The sequence below is a fragment of the Tympanuchus pallidicinctus genome, unplaced genomic scaffold (assembly GCF_026119805.1).
Source record: "Tympanuchus pallidicinctus isolate F22 unplaced genomic scaffold, pur_lepc_1.0 scaffold2, whole genome shotgun sequence".
Classification (NCBI taxonomy): domain Eukaryota; kingdom Metazoa; phylum Chordata; class Aves; order Galliformes; family Phasianidae; genus Tympanuchus; species Tympanuchus pallidicinctus.
Window position 1 is genome coordinate 32,323,811 of NW_026294721.1, and position 26,672 is coordinate 32,350,482.

General features: G+C 44.6%; 1 protein-coding gene across 1 annotated transcript in view; it reads right to left on the bottom strand.

Annotated features, from left to right (window-relative positions):
- The window catches only part of ELOVL6 (ELOVL fatty acid elongase 6), a 66,030-nt gene extending 52,106 nt beyond the window's left edge, over nt 1-13,924 (bottom strand). The window contains exon 1 of the mRNA XM_052681869.1: nt 13,674-13,924. Coding sequence (XP_052537829.1) covers nt 13,674-13,762 — 89 coding nt within the window. The 5' untranslated portion in view covers nt 13,763-13,924. The remainder of the gene's footprint in view (nt 1-13,673) is intronic.
- Nucleotides 13,925-26,672: the final 12,748 nt, after the last annotated feature.

The following is a 26,672-nucleotide window of genomic DNA, read 5'->3' on the forward strand; positions in this document are numbered from 1 at the left end:
ACTGACTGATAAAGATGAGATGTCTTTTCTAAAGCTCTCATATTATTGTCTGTTCCAGGGCTGGTTTCTGTTTGGTTGGGTAAAACGAATATAAATTTATCATTTACAAATAGGTGGTGCCAGATTTTCTTTGCCAGTAAATATAACACAAGAACAGAGGAAGCTGAAGCAGAGAAGGACTAATTTAATGGAGGACATGCTTTGGTCATCATTTTGTCCTCACTGAATGGGCTCACGGTGCCAGGCACTGCCTTTGAGAATCATTAAGAGTAAGTGCAAAGAGTATATACACCCTCCTTGTACTGTTTATAAACATATTTGGTACAGTGCATATTCAGAATCAATGACAAAAATGTAAATCCAAAACGGAGCAAAGTTGGTCCCAGGTACTTAGTATTGTCACTGAAATGCCTGGAGGGCTTTCAGTTTGAGAATGCAACAGTCATTGCTGCTACAGAAACATTTAACAGAAGAAAACACCAGAGAAGCTGTGCATTTCACAGCCTCCGGCACTTACAGAAATTTCAAATCAAAAACGCCAAGACTTTCAAGTCTTGAATTTCTGTTTGCAAATGCCAGATGTCCCTGGTGTGACTAAACCTGCAATACCCACATCTGCAATAAGCAGTACCATAAATACAGGTTAGCATAATAAAAAAGAACTGGCGTGTAGAGGTCATAACTTCAACATAAACAGGATTTCAAAGGTATCTTCAGTGCTGAATTACACTTGGTGATGTTGGGGAATGCTGGCTGCCCACTCTTGCTGTGACACAAACTGATGAGCAGGAAAAGGCAAATGGGAAGAGCGTGCTTCATTTACAGCAATGCTACTGTAAGGTTATCCTTCCTGTGTGGTACAAGCTCCTGGGAATGGGTATGTAGTGCTCTTTGATCCATGAGGAAAGAAGCTGTCTGCTAACTAGCTTCCCGGTAATTGACCATGCAATGTCATTCCTTGCATGAGGATTGCTGGTAAAACACTGTACATAATCTGACCAAAAAAAAAGAAAAAAAAAAAAGAATGGTGACTTGGGTGACTTGATCAGAAGACCCTGAGAAGACAAGACAGACACAACCAGCTGGGATACCCACAGACATGATTTAGGAGCCTTGACTCTTAAACTGAAAAGAATTGAAGTTGTAATTGTCTTTGTGTATCCACCTGGATCCTCAAAGATTTTAGGGAGTGTTGCTTAAGACTAGTATTGATGGTATTTGGGCACATAAACAGGAAACAAGCTGTACTTCCAGATGCACCTAAGCATTCTACATTAAGAGCAGTCATCCTTTCAAGTGGCAAGAGACCCACTCACTCAGTAGCTCTGAGTAGAAGATCAAAGTGGGAAAACAAGCAAGGCTGAAAGGGAGCAGATCACCCAGGGAGAGGAGCTGGGTGAACCTCATCTGGGAGCATCCTGACAATCTTTGATTCGCTATGCAGAGATGGCAGAAGCAGACCAGCAGGGCTCCAGCAGTCCTAAAGCTCCTCCATGCTCTTAAGCCATGCCCAGCTCCTGTGATGCACAGCTTGGAAGCACTTTCACATGGGGACAGCATTGCAGCAAGTGACAGAGCACAGCAGTCTCTACTGTGGAGGGCCTTCATCCCCTTTAGTTGATTGCTGTTTCTCACTTGTATGTTAGCAATATTAACATTTGTCTTGAAATGTAGACATTTTTCACCACAATCACAGGCAAACACACATACTCTGATCATAGAGTATCCAAGGCACAGCCCTGGGAGCAGAGATAAAAATCAACACAGCAGGAAATACAAGGGAAAAAGGCAGCACCAGCATGAGTCAGCAAATGTGGGCAGCCTTGCTGGAAGCAATGCAGGCAAAATGAGATGGGAAGCTGTATCAACCCAGTGACACTCCATCCCTGTACAAAGGCCCCCACTTACAAGGGGGACAATGCATTTTCATGTAGCTTTGGGGAACGTTTTGCTGCAGATTTCTTCCATTTCTCCGTTTATGTAGGAAAAATAAATCTATACCACGTTTAGAGATGGAAGGGTGACGGTAGAGATCCAGTCACTTGTCACCACAAATACCACGTGGTCTCAGAATTAGCCCATTGGCATCGTAGGCCAGAAAACGCTCCACTGAACCTGTTTACAAATTAGCCTGTATCCTGGCTCATCCTCCCACAAGCTCTGCAAACCAAGTCACTGACCTTCTGCCTTTGGCCAGGGAATCACACATGGCTGCACCGCACTTGCTGGCTGCGACTACAGAAAGTGGTGAGTAGGACAAGGCAGCAAGGGACAGAGCTGGGAAGTCTTGCAAAACTCATTGGGTTTCAAGCCACCAGCAAACTTATTGCCAGTTGCCTATTTTTCTGATATGGCACACAAAAGCCATCACTAGCCAGCGTCTCTGAGAAACAGGACCTTGATCCACCACATAACCCCATCTGCCACATATGTACTTCCCTCATGTGTTGTCCCTCCTCTCCACTGCAGTCCAGCAGGAAGCCCATGGAATGGCAGCCGAGCTCAACTTCGCAGCGCTCACATCACCATCTGAACAAAGCTATGTTTCATCACCACCATCCCATGTAATCCCACTTACTGGGATGAATCCCAAACATCAGTTTTCACAGTGAGGGTCTTTGAAAGCCTCCAGTTCTCCAAAAGGGTGTGTTACCCCTCTTAGAGCAAGACATATAAGGAATCACTGACATCCCTGGGTTTGCTCAGTGCACAACAGAGGACGCTGAGGGGAGGCCTCATGGCGGCTGCAGCTCCTCACAGTGAGCTCTGCTCTCTGGGAACAGTGACGGGCTTGAGGGAATGGCACAGAGCTGTGTCAGGGTAGGGTCAGGTGGGGGTTAGGGGAAGGTTCTGCACCAATGGACGTGGAACACTCTTTCTAGGGCAGTGGGCATGGCCCTGAGCTACGAGAGTTCAAGGAGCCTTTGGACAATGCTAGCAGACATAGCGTTTGGATGTTACGCTGGGCCTGTGTGGAGCCAAGGGTTGGAGTCATTCACATCTTACAGCTTTTACGCACACTCGGGCAGCCAGAAGACTGCTCAAAGTGTGTGAGCCACAAGCCACACATGTGCTTCCTTGGGCACTAAGTGCCAACAGGCATGTCATCTCCATCTCCTGTTGGCTTGCTTTTAGGAAAGTCACACAGACAGCCTCCAGAAAAGCAGTCAGTTTACTGCCTTCATCAGGCCTTTCCGAGGCTCCACAGGAGGTCATGGCGCCAGGCAATGCTATGTCAAGTGGCCTTGGCCATCTGACTGCAGCTGTGGTTGCATGCTCCAGATACAGCAAACACAAGCAAGCCAACCCACTCTGACATCTCCCACATGAGCAAGGAGCAACAGGGATGCTGCTGTGTTGCCCCACAAGCTGGCTGACATTCAAGGGGCAGGGTCAAGAAAAACACATGCTGGTACGAAGCTTACATCTGATGTGCTTCAGCCTGCTGTATGTATCAAGGGCGGCTGCCAAAATTGCTGGAAATCAAAATCTTTCTTTCTTTTAATGTCATATAGGAGCTGAGAAGAGACCTCATGTGAAAGTCAATGAAGTAGTCAAGCTAGCCTGGTGAGATTTTCAGGCACAGTGGCTTCGAGTAGCTCTCAGAGCAGCCCCAGTAGCGGTGCAGAACCACTACTTGCAAGGCAGCTGCTACCATTAGATATGTTACCTAGCATTCTGTCATTAAAGCATATAACTCACCTAGCACATGACTGTAAATATTCTGTCTAGACCTTAGTGAAAGGCAAAGGGATACTAGAAAACAGTATCTCTGCACAGTAATACAATGAACACAAGTGTCTCTATTTTTGCAACACCCGAGCTTCTTGAAATTCCACAACTCATTCTTGAAAATTCAAGCAAGGAAAATTGACTAAAGATGTCTGAAGCCTAATTCATGTCCCCTTTAAGCAGATGCAACATGATCTAATTTAATGGAACTGGACCTACTCTTTGCCAGCAATAAATTTGAATTGTAACTTATAAGGTCATCAGGAGACAACCTGTCAAGACAAAAGCCTGCAGAAAATTGTAAAACAAAAGCATAGCAAAAGACTTGTGGTCTGTCAAGAGGCTCCCTCAATCACATATACCATTTAAATTGATGTAGTTCAAAACTGCTCACCTTACTCATAAAAGTTCAGAGATGCAAGGACCACCCTCACGATCCTACATGCCTTGCAGGTCTACCCTGGAGCCACTGGCCTTCCACCAGGGAATATGCTTCACGATGTCAAAGCTACTGAATTCGCGGGGACTGCTAAGGCAAGAAGAGAATTTGGAAAACCCAAGGTTGAAATCTATGCTCCCAGCTTAAATGTTGATACACAATAGATATTTTCTTAATCTAGTCCATTTTTCTTTTCAATCAGGGCATACTACTAGAAAAAACAGAGGGAAGAGCACTGCTTGCTCACCAGTGTTAGATATTATAATTATTATTTCTGCCTGGATTGCCTATTTTATCAGCCTGGTGTGCATCTTTCCTATATGTACACACAATCTCCTTTCTCTTAGTATTCTTCTTGCATCTTTTCCAACTATTCCACTTACAGTAATGACCATTTCAAAATATGCGCATTGTCCCAAACATTTTACATACCAGAAGCTACATTACATTTACCTAACACATACAATTTTAGCAACTTTCTCTTTTGTGTTGAAGTCAGCAGAAAATTTACTACAGATTTTACCCAGGATTTTCCCAGCTAGTTGCAGCAATGTGCTTTTTAGCACATGAGGTATGACATAGGCTGAGCAAAGCTACAAACCAGCAGTCTTCTTTTGTTATTGCTCTATTCCAGAAATCAAGGACCATGCAACTACATCTGAAGGCAACATACAAGGGTCGTGCCTTGAACAAGGGCATCTCGTGTGGTATTGGACCCACAGAAATGCAGTAGTATGAAGGCAGTATGATTGGCATGAATTGCCAATCCAAGTAAGATTTAAAAATAATGGATTTAACTCTAAAGTGTTTACAGAGTTCTGAAACAACAAATAATGACGTAAAAAACCAAACTTCTGCTCTGTGCACACAGAGCCATTGCAAAACAGAAGGTCGCTACAGGACTGTTCTGGTATGAGTGGTACCAAAAATAGTTCTTTCTTCATCAGGCATAAGATCAAAAAACAGTATTTAAGCACACAGCAGTGACCAAGTGAGGTGAAAAGTTGAACGAGGTCAGTATCTTGTTTCAGATAGCATCCAACAGCAGTCTCTTATGCAAAAATGTAAGGGGGCAGTGCTCTCACAAAACAATGAAAACATTCTGCATCTCAAAACTTTTATCTCTTGAATAACTTGCTTCATCATGGATCCATAATCAATGATGTGTACCCAGTCAGCATTCACTTAATGCAAATCTGTGATTTCAGCTTCCACCTTGGAAACACAAAAATCACCAGCTGTCAACCAAGGATGATGAAGAAACCACAAGCAAGCAATGAATCTAAACCTAAGCTGTCCAAAAAGTTCTTAGTTACGAACAAACACTTCCCTTAATTGTGATCTGCAAAGACATGAAAAAGGAGTTGGAAAACCAGCCCCTCCAGGGAGAGCAAGAAAGGAAGAAAACCCAAGGCTTTCAGCTGCCTGTGTATGTCATATGTCTGAAACCACAAAACTCCCATTAGTATTTACAGAAGTCCTGCATTTGGCAGATGCACAGGAGAACTGGGAAAATTCCCTATTAAAGCTAAAATAAGAGGAAAGCCAGACTTTGTAAAGATTTCTGAAGAAAACCATTATCTGAATGGAACAGAGCAACAACTTTGGCATCCTGCTTTTGTTTATACATAGGGGAATTTACTACCATCTTAAGTACCTCTTAACAGCTCTAAATGTAAAAGAAAAAAGAAAACCAGACAACCTTATTAGTCAGAGGATCCAACTCCTCACTAATACCACGTTGGTATTCTTACTGAGATGAGCTTGGCCCACTGTTTCTTCCTCTTAAAATGTTAATTGGCAATCCCCGGGATTGCTCTTTCTAGGTGTGTTTATATGACTGATGGCTCAAGATATACAGGGTAAATATTCACCCTTAATAATACTCTGGACTGACCATAAATTTCATGCCCAGAGGTAAGTGAATTCATCAGATTCCAGAATCAGTGCATTCAAATCGAGACGCCATGATAGTGGATGATGATCAACTTATTTTTCACTCAATTTCCAAGCTTCATATGCTGGAACTAATTACCAGTAAGCTTTAAAATTTCTACTTAAAAGTTATCATCAGAAGATGTCTGAAGCTTTATTGGACTATGTGAAGGACAATTCCTTCCATAAATTTGCAGTTACAAATGGTCCAGACTTAACAACAAACTGCCTTCTCTCCAATATTAGAACAGTTTCTTACTCTCCGGTTACCACAATCAAGGAGACAGACTTTGCCCCACATTCTTCCCAAGAATGAAGTCTTCTTCACTGCCACACAAATATAAAGTTGCATGGTATTAGCATAAAATCTATGTTTTCTGAATTCTTCTAACACAACTACTCATACAGGTCTTACCATTTCAAAATAACCTCTATGACACACTTAAAACACACAAACAAACAAACAGTAATACCTTAGAGAGAAATTGCCTCATATTTTCCAGCTAAGAAACTAAGACACAAGGAACAAGTTTCAGAGATGACATAAGCCCCCAACTTTCATTGAAACCATGGGACTTCAGCACATTCTGAAGTACTGTTTCTGGATGATGGATGTGGGTTTGTACTATGGGCTATGTGGGTTTAGGCTATGGCTATGCTCAGTTTGAGGCCAGGTTCTGCCACACTCAGGGATGAATGATCATCACTCCTCTGTATGCTGCACATTGCACAAACTATTGCACGCCCTCTGCAAAGCCCCAGGATCTCTGGCACAAGGTAAAACTCCTTCATCACTCCAAATAACCATTCTCCCTACACAGGGTCAAAGATTTCTTGGCAGATACAAGATCTGCCCATCATTTCATCACTTTGTGGCATGTATCCTCTGCAACATTCTGGCTGCTTACCCTGGCAGATCAGGTCATGTTACTTTTGGAGCATTTCCACCTGCTCCCAAGTCCATAATTAACACAAGTAAGCCTCGTGGCAATCAAAGGTAAGATTGTTGACCTCACATGAATCAATAAGGCTTGCAGCTAAAGATGCGTAATGGAGAACAGTACAAAGGGCACAAGGAAAGTTGCCATCATGTGCAATTGCTACTTTGGATGGGAAAACAGTACACATTGCCACCTTGGCTTTGTCCCTTGGGACTAGAGTAATAAGTTGCACCAGCGGAGGTTCAGATTGGATAGTAGGACAAAAGAGTGGTCAGGCACTGGCACAGGCTGCCCAGGAAGGTGGTGAAGACACCATACTTGGAGGCATTCAAGAAACGTAGATGCAGCACTGAAGGATGTGGTTAGTGGGCATGGGACGGATGGGTTGGGGTCAGACTAGATGATCTTAGAGGTCTTTTCCAATCTTAATGAAGTGACAGAGTTTCTTCCTTGAATTAGACCCGGTGCAAGCACAGACCTGTTGCTACCCACAGCACTGCCTGCCAGGATGCCACTAACCTGAGCATCCCTGCAGAGCACCCCACTGGACTGCACCTGCAGCCCACAGAAAGCCCAGGGAATTCTGCACTGTGACACACACTTATGGAAGCGAGAACAGCAGGCTCACAGCACCAGAAGTGCTGGGGTCTTCACTCAGGGATGGAGCATCACTTTGCAAGGCACTCTGTCAGCAAAAAGTAAAGGCAAATTTTTTCTGCATCAGGTCAGGACAAGATTCAAGTGGGCTGACAAAACAGTTTACAAAATAAATAAATAAAATAGTATTGCATAGTAGTATTGTATAGCAATACACAGGTGAAGCTGTTGTACTAACAGCTCACGTCAATACAGTCTGAGTCAATAAAAAGTTTATTTTACATTTCAGCTAATGCCAACTTACACTTAAAAATAATATTTTAACCTCTGACCACTTCCATTAGAAAAAAAAAAAAAAAAAAAAGCATTTAACTCTCTCTTGATTAAGCTTTCAGGAGTGTTTTCTGTCATCTTACTTCATGTACTCCCAGTGGACCCTGTACTACAAAAATCACTCTCAAAACTACAGAAAACTCCATAGGCACTCAAAGTTTACGCCTGAAGCAAAAAGGGAAATCCCAACTCTGTATTTTCCTGCATTTCAACAAACTCTGAAGCAGAGCAGAGTCTCTGTGCTCACTTATCAGTCTGTTCCGATTGCCCACACCCCCAAGGCACTTGGGGAACCGGTCCAGTGCTTACACTGTTAGGAAAACAGGAACATTACAGCCTTTTCCTTACGAGATGTCACCCCTTTTAATCTCTACATTTATCACTAAGAATCCTCACATGAAATTGAGCTGAGAAGTGCTTGGGCTAGGTTCTTGAGCAAGGTGCAGAGACTGCGTAAAGAGTTAAAAGAATAAATAAGTACAAACATCCCTCTGTCCCCAGTGCCACTACAGGCAGCTGTGGAGAAGACATGAATTTCAAACACAAAGCAAAAATGTGAGAGTTCAATAACTGGCCAGACCTTTCTCTGCTGAGGCCAATACTAACAGGACCAGGCTTTACTCCTTAGGGAGCAATAGATGCTCTGATCACAAAGGCTGACTGCATTCAGTGGTCTGGGAGGACAGTTACATTAAGTAGAGTAGCAAACGGAGTTATCAAAAGTCCTGACCATGCTGCTAACCATTCTGTCCTAACCATTCTGCTCTAATGACATGAACCTAGCTGAAGATGTTAGCTGTGTTTTCAAAAGTGCCAAAGTAATTCAGCATTATGTAACTCTTCCTAAGTGAAAACTCTCCGTAGTATTCAAATTTGCATTTGAAAATAATGGCAGTCTCCTAAATGAGTTCATGTTGGCCATTTTTACTGGGTGGCTAGTCCCACGAGTACACAGTGTTTCACATATGAAGCAGAAGAGATGTCTTCACTCTCAGAAGCTTAAAAATTCATGAAGCTGCACAAAAAGAGATGTGCTCAAACTCCGGGAATAGGGTGAGGGAAAGGCCAGTGACTGTGTTTCAGAGGCAGGCTGAATCTAGAAGTCACCAACACATTTATCTTCAGGATGATATTTCTGTGCCACCATCTATTCTGTTCTGTTGTTTTCCTCAAGCACACACAGAGACAGAAAATAACTGATCACCTGAACTCTGAAATGACAATGTTGCTGCTCTCCGCTGGCTTCATCCTTGCACTTTCACAGAGGCAGAGTTCTGTGATGATGTAGTACATCAGTCTTTTGCTCAGGAAAGGATGGAGGAAATGCAAAGAGTTGCTATTTGCTAATTTCCATGGCACCAACAGCACTTCACTCTTTCAGCTTTCTGGCCAGTTGGCACCAGAGAACAGCAGAACGGCTTTCTGGGCACTGGAGTAAATGTAAAGGTAACCTACATTCTCTGAACTTGGTCAAATAAAACAGCCTCCACGGTGAAGAGCAGCTCCAGTGTTGCATTTTGCATCCCTGCCATGGCACTCAAGAGAAAGACAGGGTGACCACAGCATTGCTCTTCATGTTCCCCTGGCATTTTGCAAGCACTCGGTTTCAAAAACATATATAAAGAAGTAGCTTACATCAAGCTTAGGCTGCCATACACACATGCCTGGAGTGATAGGCACAGCCTCTTATTTATGATTTCTGCATGAGGTAAGAGTGCTTAAGTGGAAACAAACCTGTCCAGAACAATGGTGCCTGCATGAATTATTAAAAGGGAAGCACATCTTGAAACCCAAATTGGCACACCTTCTGCCTTTCCACACCTATTTTCAATTTGGACTGGAAAGAGAATTATAGCGGGGTGTAAATTTCCCCCAGAATTAGAGGTACTCTCAGTCCCCTGCCACATAAGAATTTCAGATAAGAAAAGGTTAAAACCAGCTTTTTTAATACAAAAGCATTTATACTAATCTAGAGCTCAGAGGTAATTTCACAGTCATGCCTGAGTTGCCAGACTTTACACAGGGCTTCACTCTGTCCTACAGCTTCATTAACAAAAATGGCCACTTACTACAGCACAGCCCCACAGCATGCTCGGGGAGCAACTAGCTCTGCTTTCATACTCCTGCTGCCACCTGAGAGCCTGCTGCTGGCTGACAAGGGTTAAAGGAAACAGAGAAACATGGAGAGGGATGGGGGGAGCAGAACCCTGCAGTGTAGAGCTGCCAGGACACCAATGGCTCGGGATGGGATCCCAGAGCTCTGCCGCCGGTGGCGAAGCAGCACAGGAAAAGTTTCTGTGATTTTCGGCAAGCCCTCGCGTGACGTCACCCCAGGCAGATAATCTCAGCGCAGTCAGCACAGGCCTCCTGCCTCCCCATTGGCGAGCCCCTCGTCAGCAGACATCTGAAGATAATTATTATTGGCCAGACAATTATAACAGGAACAACTGTCACTCGGAGCCGATGCCCCAACCTGGCGCTCTGCGGCGCGGCGGCACCCGGCAGCCAGCGCTCCCGCCACCCATCTCTGCCACTTCAGCTCCGGCCACTTTCTACCGCCGCAGTGCCTGCAGCCAGAATGGCAGCGCTGCTGGCCCCTTTGCTGCATGCCTGCCTGAGCCCGCAGTCCCCTGCAAAATCCACAATTTATCGATTCAAAGAAATGAAGGGCTACAGTAGCATGCACTCTCATGGAGCAGCTTGATTAAAAATAATAATATTCCACAGATTATTTGCTTCATCTCTTTCCAAAGAAGTTTGGCAGGAGGTAGTAGGGCAGCTTGATCCAAGAATTCATTTTAAGCAATAGTTTTAACAAACTTCGGGCTTAATTCTTATCTTGCTGAAATCACAACTCCCACAGCACAAGCATGATAAGATCAATGGGGTGCTGCATCTTACATGAAAATCCACTTATCTGATGGCAGATGGTGGTAAACAACAGCCTTCATACAACACGAGTGCAAGTTGCTCCACGGGACCCAATGGACCTAGCAGCTCGTTAGCCTCTCCCAAACCTGTTGTTACTGGTGTGGGGTAGGGGACCAGCTCTGCCCCAAGACTGGTGGCTTTACACCAATCCTATTGCCATGCAGTAGGGTGGTGGGACGGCACACCAGGAAGGCTTGAAGTTCATGAGCTTGGAGGTACTGGGAATGGACCATTCATTTTCCCTCTGCATTCCAACAGCAGCCTCTGTACAGCATAGCTAATGTAGGTCCACACTCCAGAAAGCCTTCTCACTGTGGAAGGAGGGTCTTCATAAACTGAAAGAGGAATACCTAGGATGAGGCAAGGAGGCCCTCACTCACTGCTGTCACAGCTCTCAGCTGTCAGGATGGCTCCATCCACATCAGCCTCACAGGGAACACTTTCAGAGGCAGACGTGGGAGTGCGAACAACCCCAGCACGTACGCGTGCTGAAGGCAATCATGGGTGTTTGCAATGAGTGAGGTGCCAAGTTCCCCGTGACATTCATTTGCCCTGAAGAGCAGTTTGGAGTGGGAGAATGGAGGCAAAAGAGGCTCAGCCCTGGCAAAAGAGAAGCAGCCATGTTGTCCCTTGCACCATCACACATACAGACCAACAACACTGGTACACAGGGGGGCATGCTACTACCCCAGGACTTTGTGTTCAAGCTTTTCCAGCCTGGCTGGAAAAGTTATAATTAAAAGGGCTTGTTAGTATTTAAACAGTCCAGAACCCAGAGGGTATGTAAAGGGATTAATACACTGCCTAAATCTGGTCTGTCCTCATTGCAATCAAGTTGAACTCCACCGATGCTCCAAACCCAGAAGCTGCTCAACACTTAGAGCCACTTCCTTGCCTCACACACAGTACAGATCTTATTTATTATTATTTTTTGGCCTTGTAAGGCATCAAGAGCTGTTTCTGAGATGGAAGTAAAATAACAAATGCCACATCTTTGGGACTTGTTTACCTACATTTAATGACTAGTAAGAGCATAAATTCTTGCCACAGATTTCTGGGAAGTCCGACCCCTTAGTTCATCCTCCTGTTAAGGAGGAAACAACAGTGTTTATCCCTGCTTAAATAACTTCATCTCATAGTCATGATGTGTGCATCCAAGTTCTGCCTATTAAGCCAGGAAGGCAAACACTGCCATCAGTGTCAGTGCAGACAAACATACGGAGTAAACCGATGGGAACTGGGGAAGCCTCCTTGTACAGCCCTTAGCTACTGTATTTTATTTGTTAGTTTTTCGCCAACATCTCATGTGCTGGAACAGAACCAGTTCCATTAAATGAGCAAACTTCCATCAGATAAGGATGTATAAGCTAACTCGAAATCTGGAAGAAGCTTCACCAGTATTTTCAAGAGAAGCTTGCTAGGAGAGAGATTGCAGCAGGCATGGCTTCATCTTGTCCCCTGAAATGTCCCTGGGCCAGACTGCTCTTCTCCTTTACTTCTATATGAATCAAACTTATGTATGCATCAGCTCTTTTACAGAGGGTGAAACTACACTGAGACTCCATGCACATGGAGCATCCCATCTCTCAGGCTGCACAGCAGAGCACAGAGTCGATGGCCTCCTCTTTTGGGCCCAGGCAGCGGGGCCTCATGCTGATGAGTCCCAGCTAGCTAACTGCAGCAAGCACACAGCCAAGGAGACTTCAGTAACACTGCTTAGCATTTACACAGTGCTTGATGTCTCCCAGACCCTCAGCAAACAGCATCTCAGTCACCAAAGCACCCCACGAGGTAATTCAGCATTACCCCGGGTCTCTGCTGGCTGGGGAAACTGAGGCCCAGGAGAGGTTATGTAATTGTCTCAAGGTCACATAATGAAGAGCAGGAGAACCACGAGGACGACACACAAATCCTGGTTCCCAGTCATGTTCTTTAATCTGAACTGCATCTCCTGTGGCTCATCCAGCTAATGCATATCTCAAACATCACCCCCTCCAACCTCTTCTACCAGCCTGTCCTATTCTGATGGCAGTTTTCTTCCAAAATGTGAACAAAACGGGAAGCATCCAACACTCTCAGGCCAAGAGCACCTATATGCTGTCGCTTCTTCAGAGACATGAGCAGCATGGGGTACCAACACAAGTTACCCACACTAGCCATTATACAGAGTGCCCATGCGAGTAGTGAGCAATACAGGGTATCCACACGGCTCATCTGCAGGACGACAGGGATACGCAAACCACAAGCTGGTCGTTTTGCTCATCCTGCCCTTAAGAAAAGCCCAGATGAGACACGGAAGGATTCCGCAAGCCCCTGCCCAAGCCCTACCAGGTACCCGGCACCTTTCCGCCTCCACGGGCACGGGCAGCGCTGCCCTCCGTCGCCCCGCAGCTCCCCGAGCTGAGAGGACCGAGAGGCCATGCAGGACGAGACCGGGTCCCGGCTAAGGGAGTGCGGCAGCGCAGCGCGGCGCGGGCGAGGCGCGCCCGGCGAGGCCCAGGCAGGCGGCGCGGCACCGGGACGCGGAGGGCGGCGTGGGCGAGCGGCCGCGACAGGAAGGGGGATCCCGGCCCCCGGCCCTAGATCTCCCCGCACAGCCCGCAAAGTTGATAGCGGCGCGGCTGGAAATGAAGTTTGATGAGGGATCCGAGGCGGGGGGAGCGGGGCCGGGGAGCGGCGGAGCCGGGCAGGTAGCAGCGGAACCCCGTGCCCGCGCACGGCGCCGCGGGGCCGCGCAGCCGGCTGGGCTCAGCGCCGGCACTCACCAGTTCTCCTGCATCCACTGGATGGCCTCATGCTCGTTGAACTGCTTCTCGAATTCGTATTCCTGCAAAGTCAACACGGACATGTTCATTGGCCCGGTGGCTGCGGAGCCGCTCCCCGCGCCTAAATGCCTCCTGCCGCCTCGGGAGCCGGAGATCTCCCGCCTCCGGCCTGGCCGCCCCGCCTCAGCGGTACCCCAGGTTTAGCATAGCTCCGCTCCCCTCCGCGCCTCTCCTCCCGGGCCCGCCGGTCTCCTCCTCTTCTGCAGCCGCCGCGCCGCGCAGCGCCCGGGGGCGGCGCGGTCTTAGTGCCCGCCCGCCGCCTCTGCCGCCGCCGCCGCCCGGGACACCCGCCCCCCGCCACCCCCCAGCCAGCCGGGGAAAGGGGACCCCCCGGCCGTGCTGGCAGCCCCCAAGTAAAGAATCACGGGGTGAGACTTATGAAGCAGGGCTCTCCCCAAAACGCCTCACAGCCCCCCGGCCTTTCTGCATCTCCATTCAGCGTACACCTGCTGAGGCTGCGGGCCCCGCAACAGCGCGGTCCCCGTGTTTCACAGCTCGGCCCGGTCCGGCGTGCTGCGGGAGTGCCGGCCTGCAGGAGGGTAGCCCCGCTTAGAGGCCGCTGGAGCATAGATCTTCACTCAAACCTAAGGCAGAGACCTGATGCAGGCCGTCACCTTCTTGGGGTGTACCGACATATCCTTCATTTAATCTTTCCTGGCACATCTGCCCCATGCTGTTGTCACCAGCTGAGTTCCTCTGGCTCCAGCAGGGCCAGCCACGCTTCTCCCAACAACTTGGTCTCAAGGCAGGGCACAGTCCCTGCTAGCTTTGCAGTCTGAAGGCAGTGGAGTTCCCGCTTTCATGGATGCCAGACACAAGCAGAGCAGAGCCAGCACAGGTCAGCGTACCCTTGGCTCTTGTGGATTTCAGTTCTTCTTGACATGGAAGTGTTTAACGTTGTCCAAGAACAGCAAAAAAAACACAACATGGAGCCCTCAGGATGTAGGATACCAAGACCTAACCTGTCTGATGTTTCTATCTGCATTTTGACCACTATGCTCTTCAGCATCATGTATTTCAGCTGCTCACACTGAAATTGCAAGGCAGTGCTGAATTATTGTTTACTCTCATTGTACCAGAGACTCTCAGCAGATCCAGGTCCAGCAGTCTTTCCTCGGAGAGATTGCTGTCTGCATAGACACAATGCAGTAGCCTGGGAACACTACTCTCCCTGCTTTCCGCACAGAGAAGGGAAGCTCAAAGCTTTCCAGAACTGCTTCTTGCAGCCACCAGACTGTAGGTGGGGCAGGGTTTTGGCGTTGCGGCCTTCCATCACTTTCCTGCTCCTGGTGACTGCCCCTGAAGCTACTCAGGGTCTGGGCAATGGGAAGGCTCCCCGCCATCATTCCAGGAGCAACGCAGCTCCACAGCATCTCTCTGCCTGCATGATCTGCTCCTGTGCCAGCTCAGCTTCCTGTAGGTTAGCCCCAGCTATGCTACTCCAGCTGAAACGTCACCTGGCAGTGCCCTCGTGGCAGCATGTGCCTGGGCTTCTTCCAATGGTGGGCTCTAGTCATGTGTCTGAATAGTATCTTTAGTACAGGGATGTGTAGAAATCCATTCACAATTCAACAAACACTATTGTATGTTAACTTGCTTTTGCCGAACGCAACTCTTGAACAATTAAATCTGGACACAAGCTTTGAGAGTTCTGTACCTATATTTAGGTGAAGCAATTTGCAGCCAGTCCTTCTTCCTCTGCCCACGTAGACCACCTGAGTATTCTTCCCACCACATGGCTTACTGGGTGGTAACACCTCCACTTGCACCACTTAGAAAAACCTGCATGGGCACTGAAAGAGGGTATAACACCTCCACAGCCTTGCTTCTAGGCGCTTATATAAGTTGCATTTGAGAACAGTAAAATACATAGCCTCTTTTAGGGGAAAACAACTGTTATATAACCATTTTTAAAGTAATTTGTTTAATTCTTACATGAAAGCAGTTCAAGTTGTAAGTGTCCTTTCATGAGGAAGGGTGGGGTGAGAATGATAAGGTTTCAGAATAATGTCTCCAAAAGACAGGGAGCACAATCTTAGCAAATTTTCTGCTTGCATTCACATGCATAACTTTATATTTTTCCTATGGGCTCCTTGTCTCATTCAGTAAGTAGCTAGTTATCAAGCATTAATGTTTATTCCCTTCATTCAGGATGCCTCTTAAAGCTGTACAGAATGTGTAGCAGCTAAACACTGCATTTTATACCAGATAGACAGCAATGCCATTTACATTTTACCCAGGAACATTTGGTTGAATAATGTGAGCAGGTTCATTCAAGGTTTACAAAGAACTGTCTAATCAGGTTGGGCACCTAACCATCATCATTCCCGCTACTAAGCAAATACTTTTTCCTCCCTTGTCACAGTGTTAAATTACTACAAAAACCATTAGGCTTCATTGCCACGAGGAGTGATTTTGAATGGTTTGGCGTCCCGATGTATAGCTGGATGTTGACTAAACTCTTAGCAGCTGCTGGGAAATGAGACACTATATTGCTGACAAGTCAATATAAGGTATGGTAAGTGGCAACGAGAGACAACATCGTGATTTAAACATAGCATCAATTACTAAAAGAAATAAAAACTTGAAGGAGGACTGTGTACTGAAAGCTTTTTTTCCATCTGTATCAACTGATGTATTAAAGGATTTGATTTCTCTCTACAATTTTGGCTGGCTTGAAAGCAAAACAACATACAAATAACAGAAGCCAGAAAAAGAATGAAGGTTCCTATATTCCCTGTAATCTGGAAACAATTCATTGATGCCCTTGGATGGTTCTAATGGAAGAATGAAGTAGGTGGGCATCTCTGGGACTACTAGCTGGTCCTGACCTGTCCTTCCAAAGAGAATGTTTTCATCAGGTACCAGGGAATAAACAACAAGATGGCCAAGGACCGCTTACTGTCAGCCCAAGCCTGTCTATCAGTGAAGACCCACAACTAGGTCAGTCAGTGGCACTGCGCTGTACTAGGGCTGTGCCACAGCCTGAGTGGCTGCTGTGGTGGGCCTGAGCAAATCCCACTAACAAACTGCTGAGCCTGGGCAGCCAGCTGGTAATAAATCTTTAGTCAGCACTAATCAGAATTAAAATGTTGTAAAGGAATTTAAAGCTGAATTACTGTGTCATCTTCCAGATCTGTAAAATAAGCCATGTCTCAACATAATCCTATTCCGTTGCACTACAGTAGCCAAAGACTTCAAGTTGATCACATGCTTAAAAACCAACAGAGTGCTCTGAAACCACCTATCTCTAAAATCACTTGCATTATTCTTTGTGCAGCTCACACCAGATAAAAGGGAAATGACAACAGGCAGGAGTGAAATGCAGCATAAGAGTACAGCTCCCATGGGCAGCTCAGACAAAAACCTGCCCCTCCGCATCACTGGGGCTATGGCTTAGATGGATTAGATAACAGCTCGGCGTGTTTACAAGCGAGGTGATGAGAGCATTGCTTTCACATGGTTCATTTCCTCACTCCCTACTCTCAATATTTTCTACACAGCCATGAGCAGCAGAAGCATTTCTCAATTCACGCTTAAGCTTCAGGCCATGGTTCTGTGGCAAGAAGTGGAAAATCTTTTGTGGTACACAAAAGATCTTTTGTGAAGTACACAAAGTCTTGTGCATAAAATGCAATCCAACAGCAAAACTTTCCACATTATAGCCATTTACATATAAAAATTTGTATTTCCCATTTTTCTATAGTCTAGTAGCAGTTCTAAGTATACCCCAGATGGTATCCATTCACAAACAAAAGGCAGGATCTTTCTACCTACATACATTTTCTGGAAGAACATCTGTATATCTGTAGAGGGTTTCATACCTACAAGCCAAGGAGAGAACGCAACTGAAGGCTTATTTTCTTAACTAGACTCTAGGGTTTGATCCCATCAGTAAAACAGAGAGAAAATGAACTCATTTTCCCTGTTTTCCCTGCTGAGAGGTCAACAAAATGATCTATTTTTTAAGGGAAGGAGGCAAAAGAAAGAAGTGAAATGCAAAAAGCTCAAACATGAGCACACGAATTGGATATCTATGGTGGCCACTCAAGCCTGCATACTGAGATCACACCACAGGTCTATGGCAGAAGTTGGAAGATGAGACAGGCTTTGTGGTACTTGGTGCTGGATGTTATTACATATATTTGCTTAACGTTCCTCCATACTACCTTTTAAATGTATTAGGGTAAGAACAGGAAGTGTGGTTGAAATAATGGGGTCTGTGCAACCACGTTGCTCTTATATTGCAGTGTGAAAAAATCACATGAGCAGGAGGTGATGCTTCAAGTGATCAGTGATGTTATTTCAGGTGTGCATTTGTGGGTGGAATGTGTTTATTTTGGGTGATGTTGAGAAATAAGGCAGTAAAGAGCATGTACACATCAACCTTAACTCTCCATACTTTTTTGCGCTACTTGAAAACCTCAAGAAGTGGTATTGAAAGAGAGCAAAAGCCTGACTGTTGCTTTGATGAAGTGGCTGCATATGAAAATACTGGGCATCCTGAGAATCTCGTGGTTGGATTTTTGTCTTCGTGGTTTCAGCCTCTAGGACAGAGCTTATCTGCCAGCAGTGGTTAGGAAAGTGTAATTAGGCAGGCTCAGGCTTTTCACCTGCTTTTGCTCCGTGCAGGTTTATCTGCTTCCAGAGCCAGTAAACTGATATCACTATCTCTCCTGAACAAACAAGTTCGCTACTCTCACTTGCCTAAAAACCTTAATATGTAACAGTGGTATTGCCAAACTGCTTACAGGCTCCATCCCAGACATCACAGCTTGTAGAACATACAGATCTTCAGTTTGCTGTGAGATTTTGAGGGGCCAGCTTGCAATGGCTTTGGAAAGTCCTGCTGAACTCAGCAGGGATGAGCTGTGTTGCAGCGCTTGCTGTCCTGAGGCAACAGAAGCAAGCATTTGGAAGCCGTACTCAACCCACTCGCTGCCCATTAGAAGATGAGAGCCACCACTTGAAATCCCACAGCAGGAAAGAAGCAACAGGATTAAATCCTGTTGATTACTATTTATCTATTATGATTAATATCACTATTACTTATCACTGTTATTAAATAAAATAAACATGTGCTACGCAAATCCCACACAGGGGCTATTATGTAGGATAGGACTCAATCATCAGTCATGCTGCATGATCTTTCTGATGGTGCCAGTGAGACCTTCTGTATCTGAGATACAGATATGCATGCATGCATGCATGCAGTGGCCCACTGATTTGAAAGATGGAAAAGAAGGTCTCGCTTTCCTATATAGGAATGTCATGTTTAACTTTATAAATATTGATTATATTTCACACTGGGGATTTAGTAAAAAAAAAAGAAAAAGAAAGAAAAAGGATGTCTAGCTTCAAAACTAAAAATGGGAAATGGGAAATGATTGCTGGGATTTTCTGTTGTTCTACTGCTTCATTGGCTGGACTAATCCTGCAATCAGCTATGAAGAGGGTACAAAAGCTGAGTATGTCTTTATAGTCACCTCTTCTGAAATCTTTAGCTTTACATAGAAAAGTCACTCACTCTGTACCATCTGGAATGTGTGCAAAAATAGTCTATAGAAGAACTTTACTTTGCAATTTAGAGTTATGTGCTCTTTAGAGTAGTGGAAAGAAAAGTCATGAAATAAAGTGGTTTTACAGAGAAGTAGTTGCAGAGAGAATGTCTTTTTAAAAGGCTGTCTTCAATATTTGGATATATCTTTTAACATCTCCTGGACTGTGCAGGTATTTTTTGGCCTCAGAAATCCTTCCTGTTGGTGTTCAAATAAAAAGCTCTGTGTTAGCATTAGATTGCAAGTGGACATGAAGAAATAAGAGGATGACAAGTTGACAATAAAACTGCCAGGGTTTTTGAAGAAAGTCAGTAGGGTCAAGAGGAAGCATTTGTACTCAGTTGTACTTTTGATATGTTGTTACTGTATCAGAGGGAAGTCCGTGGGTAAGCACTGTCATTGCTCTGGCCTCCTACTACCTGATCTCCAGGCAGTTTTATCAGTGTAGATGGAGCTGTGTTGTGTCAGAGCTGAGGACTCTGGCATTACTCACTTTGGATTCAAGGCATTTGCAAGGATGTGAGTATCACATAGTGCTTTCTGATGTCCCACCTGGCCTCCAGCAGCTGTTCCTCTTCTACTGTGTCCCATCTGCCAGTCCCAGGGATGTGCTGGGTACACACTTACCATTGGAAGCTGACATATACATGTGGATACATGAGCAACGACCATGTGCCAAAGTTATTCTCCTTCCACCAAAGAGACTATAGAAATGACTCCACTGGAGGCTGCTGATCATGTGGAGAATTAATGCTGTTTGGGAAGCATTCCCAAATGACAGGTCATTCTGGTCTCTGCTTCAATGGATTGCCACGCTGGCAGGGGAAGACTGCCTGAGTGGAAGGGCTGAGCCAACCCAGTTGCCACAGAAGGGGAGTTTCCGCTGCCTGCTCTCCTGTTGGTCCCCACCTCTGGCACTGCCCTCACCCCCTTGTGAGCTGATTCGGCCCATTAAAGGGGATGTCACCTACAAAAAAAAAAAAAAAAAAAAAAAAAAAAAAAAAAAAAAAGTAAATAGCTTGTGTGTGTAGTGATTTGCAATGTCCAGGTGCTGACCAAGGATGTTGCTGTAGTGCAAACTTAGAGTAGAAACTTGCCATACCTAAGAGCAGAGTGCTCAACACAGGTTAGTCATGAGATGGCTCTTCTAGCCAAAAGAAGGAATTATAAAGTTGGCTTGGCTTGAGCTAGATGTGGGAGAGATCCCTGCTTCAAGTCATCCTGATTTGGAAATTAGGATTTTCAGAGTTCTAGAATGAAGTTTGAGCAATAAATTTTCACATTGGCATAAGGTGAGATCTGAACACAGCTGTTTAATTATTAATGAATATGTATTAAAAAAAAAAGATGATAATGTATGCAAATGCTGATTTTTTTCAACATTTTTAAGGTGCAGATACTGGGAAAAATCTTTCCAGAGATAAGAACTACCTTCCTACAGAAATATACTACTATCTTTAATCATATACTCATTTCCCCAGCCATTTCCTCCACCTCTTACCAGGACAGTCCAAAGATGACAGAAGAGTTTTCCAGCATGATTGTAATTACCAAATTATCACTCTGATAATCATCATGACTTGAATATGCAGAGGTCAGACACTGATCAACGGAAGCATTCCGATTTCTGCCCAAGGCTTTTCCCTAGCTCCCATAGGAAAGGATGGTGAATTCATGCATTTCTTATCTGAGTATTTCATTTGTTTAAAATAATACCCTATAGAAAAGAACAATGACTGTTTTATCAGTTGGTTCTTAGGATGATAAATTTTGTCACCAGAAGCTCAAGGTCTGAGTTCCAAAGGTAAAATGATTAATTACTGAAATCAACAGAATATTTGTTGGACTTCAATCAGATTTCAAGCAAATACAAACACAGTTTACGCTTCTACCACAAAACTGAGAACCTGAAGATTTTCATTCATTGACCCTAAGCGAGTTAATTTCCAAAATACTTCACTTCTTTGCTTCAATATTTCTGAAAACAAACAGCTCTCCCATTGTGACAGATACAGCGAGTCTAAACTCATTATTGAATTTCATAAGTTTGGAAATCTTTGAAAGGAAAGTGTTACGTTATAAATAAAGCATAATTATGATGTTGCTTATCTGCTACAGATGTTGTCCACAAAATTAAATTGCGTCACACTCATACTGTTAATAACATAAATGCTTCTCTGTGATTCTGGTCATCAGTTAAGAAAGATCTGGATGCCAACATGCTGTATCTAGGTATCAATTACTACCATGTTGTAAAATGCCAGTGTTGTGCTTGTCATGATGATCTGCTGAGACACAAAGAGACAACTCAAGAGGCTGTTAATTATGCCACAGAGGCAGAGCCCTGACTGGGGAGAACACAGAGCTAAAGCATGCATCGGGAGGCACTGCAGGAAGGATGGTTCCCTAAGCAGTCTCCTGATTTGTACCTCCCCAAAGGCTATATATCAGTTTCCCTGCACAAGCTGGCTCAGAAAGAGGGATCCCCTTCCTCTGCTTGGAATTTCATGGAGATGGATGGAGGAGAAGGACCCAAGCAGGTCATGCTGGACGAAACGTACCAACGGAGATCCCCATGGAAAATGCCCTGCAAAAACAGGTCTGCAAATGGAAGTTGATGGTTTTTCTGGTGGTTATTTTTTCAGGAAAAAATAAAAAATAAAAAATAAAAATGTTGAGGTAGATCAGTCATCAGGCTGCCCCAGAACCATTGGAAGTTTTTTATAAATAAGGAACAAGGACCACATGCTTTTGTGGCAAAATGCTGTGCCTCCTTTGAAAGCTGCAGGGACTTGCATGGCCATCAGGGAGGGGATCATTTTAGGAACCAGCCATGGGACACCTACTCCCACAGCACCTGCTGCTTGCTGCATGCTGAGAGCAGCCCACTTATGCTGGCTGGCTGTGCCCTCTGCTGGAGCCTGTTGTGTGGGTGCTTCAGGGTGAACCAGGCTCAGAACTGGTTCTGGACCAAAAGGCTGGGCAGTGCTGAGGTCCCAGTTGGTCACACAGCTCCACTCCCTGACCTGAGTCTGGCCCTGCCAAGGCAGCTTGGTCTGGCCTGAGCTGGGAAACAGCCAAGCAGTAGGATGTGAGCAGACAAAAGTACTTTATGACTCCATGGCACACAGACTCTACTTCAGCTTCCCCTCCACTGCAAACATGCCAAGTCACATTTTCATTAGAGGGTTTTGCAAAGACCTCCCAGGAACCAAAACTAATAATAAAATGTATGTTACTGGCTTATTCTCCCAGAGTTGCTATTATCAACATTCGTAATGTGAACGATGGTAACAGTTTCTGTTCTCACAGGAAGGAGTGTGGATCACTTCGATTTTACCTAAAAATAGTTTAACATTTTCAAGATATTTCTCATTAGGCAAAACCTGTTCCATGCACACTTGGAATTACTATGATAATTCTAAGAGAGAGGAGGGGCATTTTGATCCAATTGCAGATTGATACTGAAACATCCTCCCATATTTGTAGCATTCTAGCAAAAGTGAAAACTTCTGACTTGCTGCAGATAAGGCTGTGCTATCTCTACCATGTTGCCTAGACAAACAGACCTTATAGCTTATCAGACCTTCTGCAGGTCATAATTCCTAAGATTCACTCAGATAAATAGAAAACACAGAAATATATTTTCTTTGTTTGTACCTTTGTCCTCAGATGGTAACAGTTTCTAGGATTTTTTTTCTCTCTAGACATTTCTGTTTCATTTCACTCCTATTCCATTCAGATTTGTTGATCTGACATCTGTCTCCTGTCCATTTGCTTCAAATCAGCAAACCTCAATATTGGAACAGTTAGGTAATACAGGCAACAAACAGAATTGTATTATTTAGAATAAATTACTCCAAAATATTAAAACAAACAAACAAACAAACAAACCCTAAATACCAAACAGAGCAGAAAGAAATCAGATCTTTCTACACATCTGAGCACACATGCCCCAGAACCTGTCAGCTATGCCTGGCATTTTGCACTTCACCATGAATTTTTGTGAACACGTCAGCCTCCTTGCTGTAACTCCAGTGACATTAACACTCAGCTTTCACAAGGGCTACATTTAACTTCAAAGACCTACTGCACATTTTGATATCGGCAGTACTACAAACGAACCCTCTTCATTCTCAGTTTCAGGCACAGTTGTTAAACTGGCTGTGAGACTGCACTTTTGACTTGTATTGCTTGGGTCAACCTTTGGAAATTTCCTGTGAAACACTGTACCCAGCTGCACATAGAGTGAAGCCTCTTGACTGTGTCTTTCAGTTCTCATTCTTGTGTAGTAGTGGTCAGAACAATGATCCAAAATGAAATTAAAGTATTCCCATCTTTCCATGGAGAAACCTATGCAGTTACTGAAGATCCATGAAGAAAGGAGAGAATGGAAATCAAAGGAAAAGTGGAATTATTCTTGGAAGACTATTAAAGCAACTATATTCATTTAGATTTGTCAGAATTGTTTTTGCGTATAGAACTACTTGATGGAAGAAATCCCATTCATTTCTATGCATGTAAACAAACTTGCATCTTAGTTTACACTTTTCTAAAAGTAAACAACATTTATGTTTAATATCACGTACCTCCTATGTGTTTTGTTAAATACAGCATAGCATACAGTCAAATAGTATTTTGTGTATTGTGTCCTGTTTGTAGCACCGAGATGAAGGAGCATCAGAGATTAATTCAGTGATGGGTTTACGTATAAATATATATCATGATTTACCATAGATGTGCCTTTCATTTTTGGCAGCTGAAACTAAGGACAGCTTCGCTACTGAGTATCAAAAGGCATTCACCTGCATTTTCAGCATGGAAGGTCACCACTACTTTTTCTAGCTGGACAAAAAGTGCTGTGCAGTAGCTCAAGCTGCAAGGAAGAGTGATTCAAAGTACATTATGATTACTGAAATGCACGTTTCTGACTTTCCTAGCATATCTATAGCCTCTGTCCAACTGCTGGCCACTGTAATCACCACCTTGCTCAAGCATCTGTTACTGCACTCTTCACATTTTCAGAGTCTGGCTGACAAATGGTGACCTCAGTCAGATGATAGAGAACTGAAGCCATCATCTGTTAGTTGATAACTCATTTATTCAGGTACTCCACAAATCAAAGTGGAATACAGACCTTAGCTGCAGAAGACACTTCAAGGTCAACCCCTTCTTCATAGAGTCTAAGCACCCTGTTTACCCTTACATAGAGTATTCCAATGATTCTGCTACCAGGGGATCCTAATTAGGCACGGCTGGGTAAAATTTTGTTAGTAAAAGCAGCTAAATGTAATAAAGCATACTGTCCAAAAGACTCTGAGCCACATGAGTCCAGCTGAACCCAGTTATGAGGCTGGATACCATCCCACCAGCCCTGGACTTCCCATGCTGCAGCCAGCACTCCTCTCTGCCTTTCTCAGCACCTATGCACATCCACTGTCCCTACCAGTACCTTCATGCTTTAACCTGCACTGTCAACACAATGGGAAGCACTGACCAGCTTTTGCTGTAGGCAGCCTTACAAGCTCCCTCTTATGAAAACGAGCCCTTTTATTCATTCTCTCCATGGCAGAGCGCTGGCAATAAGTACTGGCAGAGACAATGCTGAAATGTTTCAGCTCCTCTGTACGCACCTAATTATACCCATGTGCATGTACAGCTGTAATTTGTGAGGGGTGCACTGGAGCACATCGGTGATCATCCTGGCCTCTTCCCTGACAAGCTGAGCAATGCAGTCATCTCACACAGACAGCTTCCTCGACTCTGCCTGCAGAACAGCATCCTGGATTTGAGCCAGGGTTTTGCTGCTGGAGATGCTGGGCCTATGGGTAAAACCATGTTGTTCTCTATTGAATGTAGAAGCTTAGAAAGGAATGACTTTAACGGGCACCTAAATTCCATTGCATGCCAAGGCAAACAAAAACGTCCTCCATTTCCTTCATGGATGGACCCCATTGGAATTGGTCAGTGTTTCCTTGGTGGGAGCTGCTCACTGTCCTAAGTCCCCTGTAAGTGCTCTGCACTCATCATAGTGAGTGACTTTGCAAGGGACAGTCCACGTGTCTCTGTAATGCCCATTTTGTTTATAATTTCATTAAGGCATTCTGGGAAATTTTCCAATTAATTTCTGTATCTATTATCTTGGCATTCCTAGGTAACATAGTTGCAAAAACATCACTAAAGGAAGATCAACCATTTGATTTTGGATTCTTTTATCATACATACATATATTTTCTAGCCCAGTGTGAACTATAAAACAAAATACCTCCTGCCTCACCTTCTGCTTGGTGGAGAGTGGAACATCTCACACCAGTGGTACCATTTCCATACAAATCACATTATTACATACTGTATTTAGCAACAGCAACAAACCAAAGAACCCAAAGTAACCCTATTGTACAAATACAGTATCAACATAACTTGAAATAAAATATCAAAACCCAGTATGTAACCATCGTATTAACTGTGACTGATACATGACAGGTGATCTAAATTGCCTTAAAGGTACAGGACATTCTTCTGAGGAAGATGTTTGTATTTTTTAATGTAGTCAAGTCTCAGCATTTTAGTGTCTCCTACATCTACCTGACTGTGCAAGCAAGAAATCAGGCCTGTGCTCCTAGGGGGAGACAGGACTTTGTTTCTTCCTGAATTCAGCCTGTTTTGGGTGTAGCAGTAAACAACTGAATGGAAATAATTGGCAGAGGAAGATGTCAGCCAAGAAAGCATAGAGGACAACAGCACTGTTAGGGTTGTAAGAAGTCCATGCTTTTGTTTCAGCATCATTGAATTTTGCACAGCCATCACTTATGCCTTTAATTATTACACATACGGACCAAGCTGGCATGATGCTCTGTGTTGCTCCAGGAGCACAGGTAGCTGCAATCACGCAGATATAATTTATGCACTTACACATTTGCAAAACCTTCCAGTGGTTCTGACAGGAGACAGGCGCTTGGATTCCTTAATGAAGTGGCAGCCAAAAACTATTTTTTTTCTTTTGGTATCTTGTCTGCTTTAATTGGCTCACTGGGAGCACACTTGGAAAGCAGCTGCAGAAAAGCAGCACATCACTGTATGGGAGGCTCTCTGAATCATGTGTGGATGCCACTAGGAAACATCTGCCTTTTAAACTCAGGTGACAGAGGGGACAAATTTGGAGACAACTGGTGAGGGTAGGACAGCAGTGCCTGTTTTCATTTCCATTTTTTGAGTGACAGTAAAGGTCAAATTAAAAGATTTAAAACCACTCTTCCCCACATCCATGCTGTGCTGACTGCCCCCGGCATGACATTTTTCCAACAAAGCCTGGGTACAGCCCAACATGTGATGCAGACAATCTAGATATGGCTCCTGTTTCCATCAGTGACCTTGCTCTATG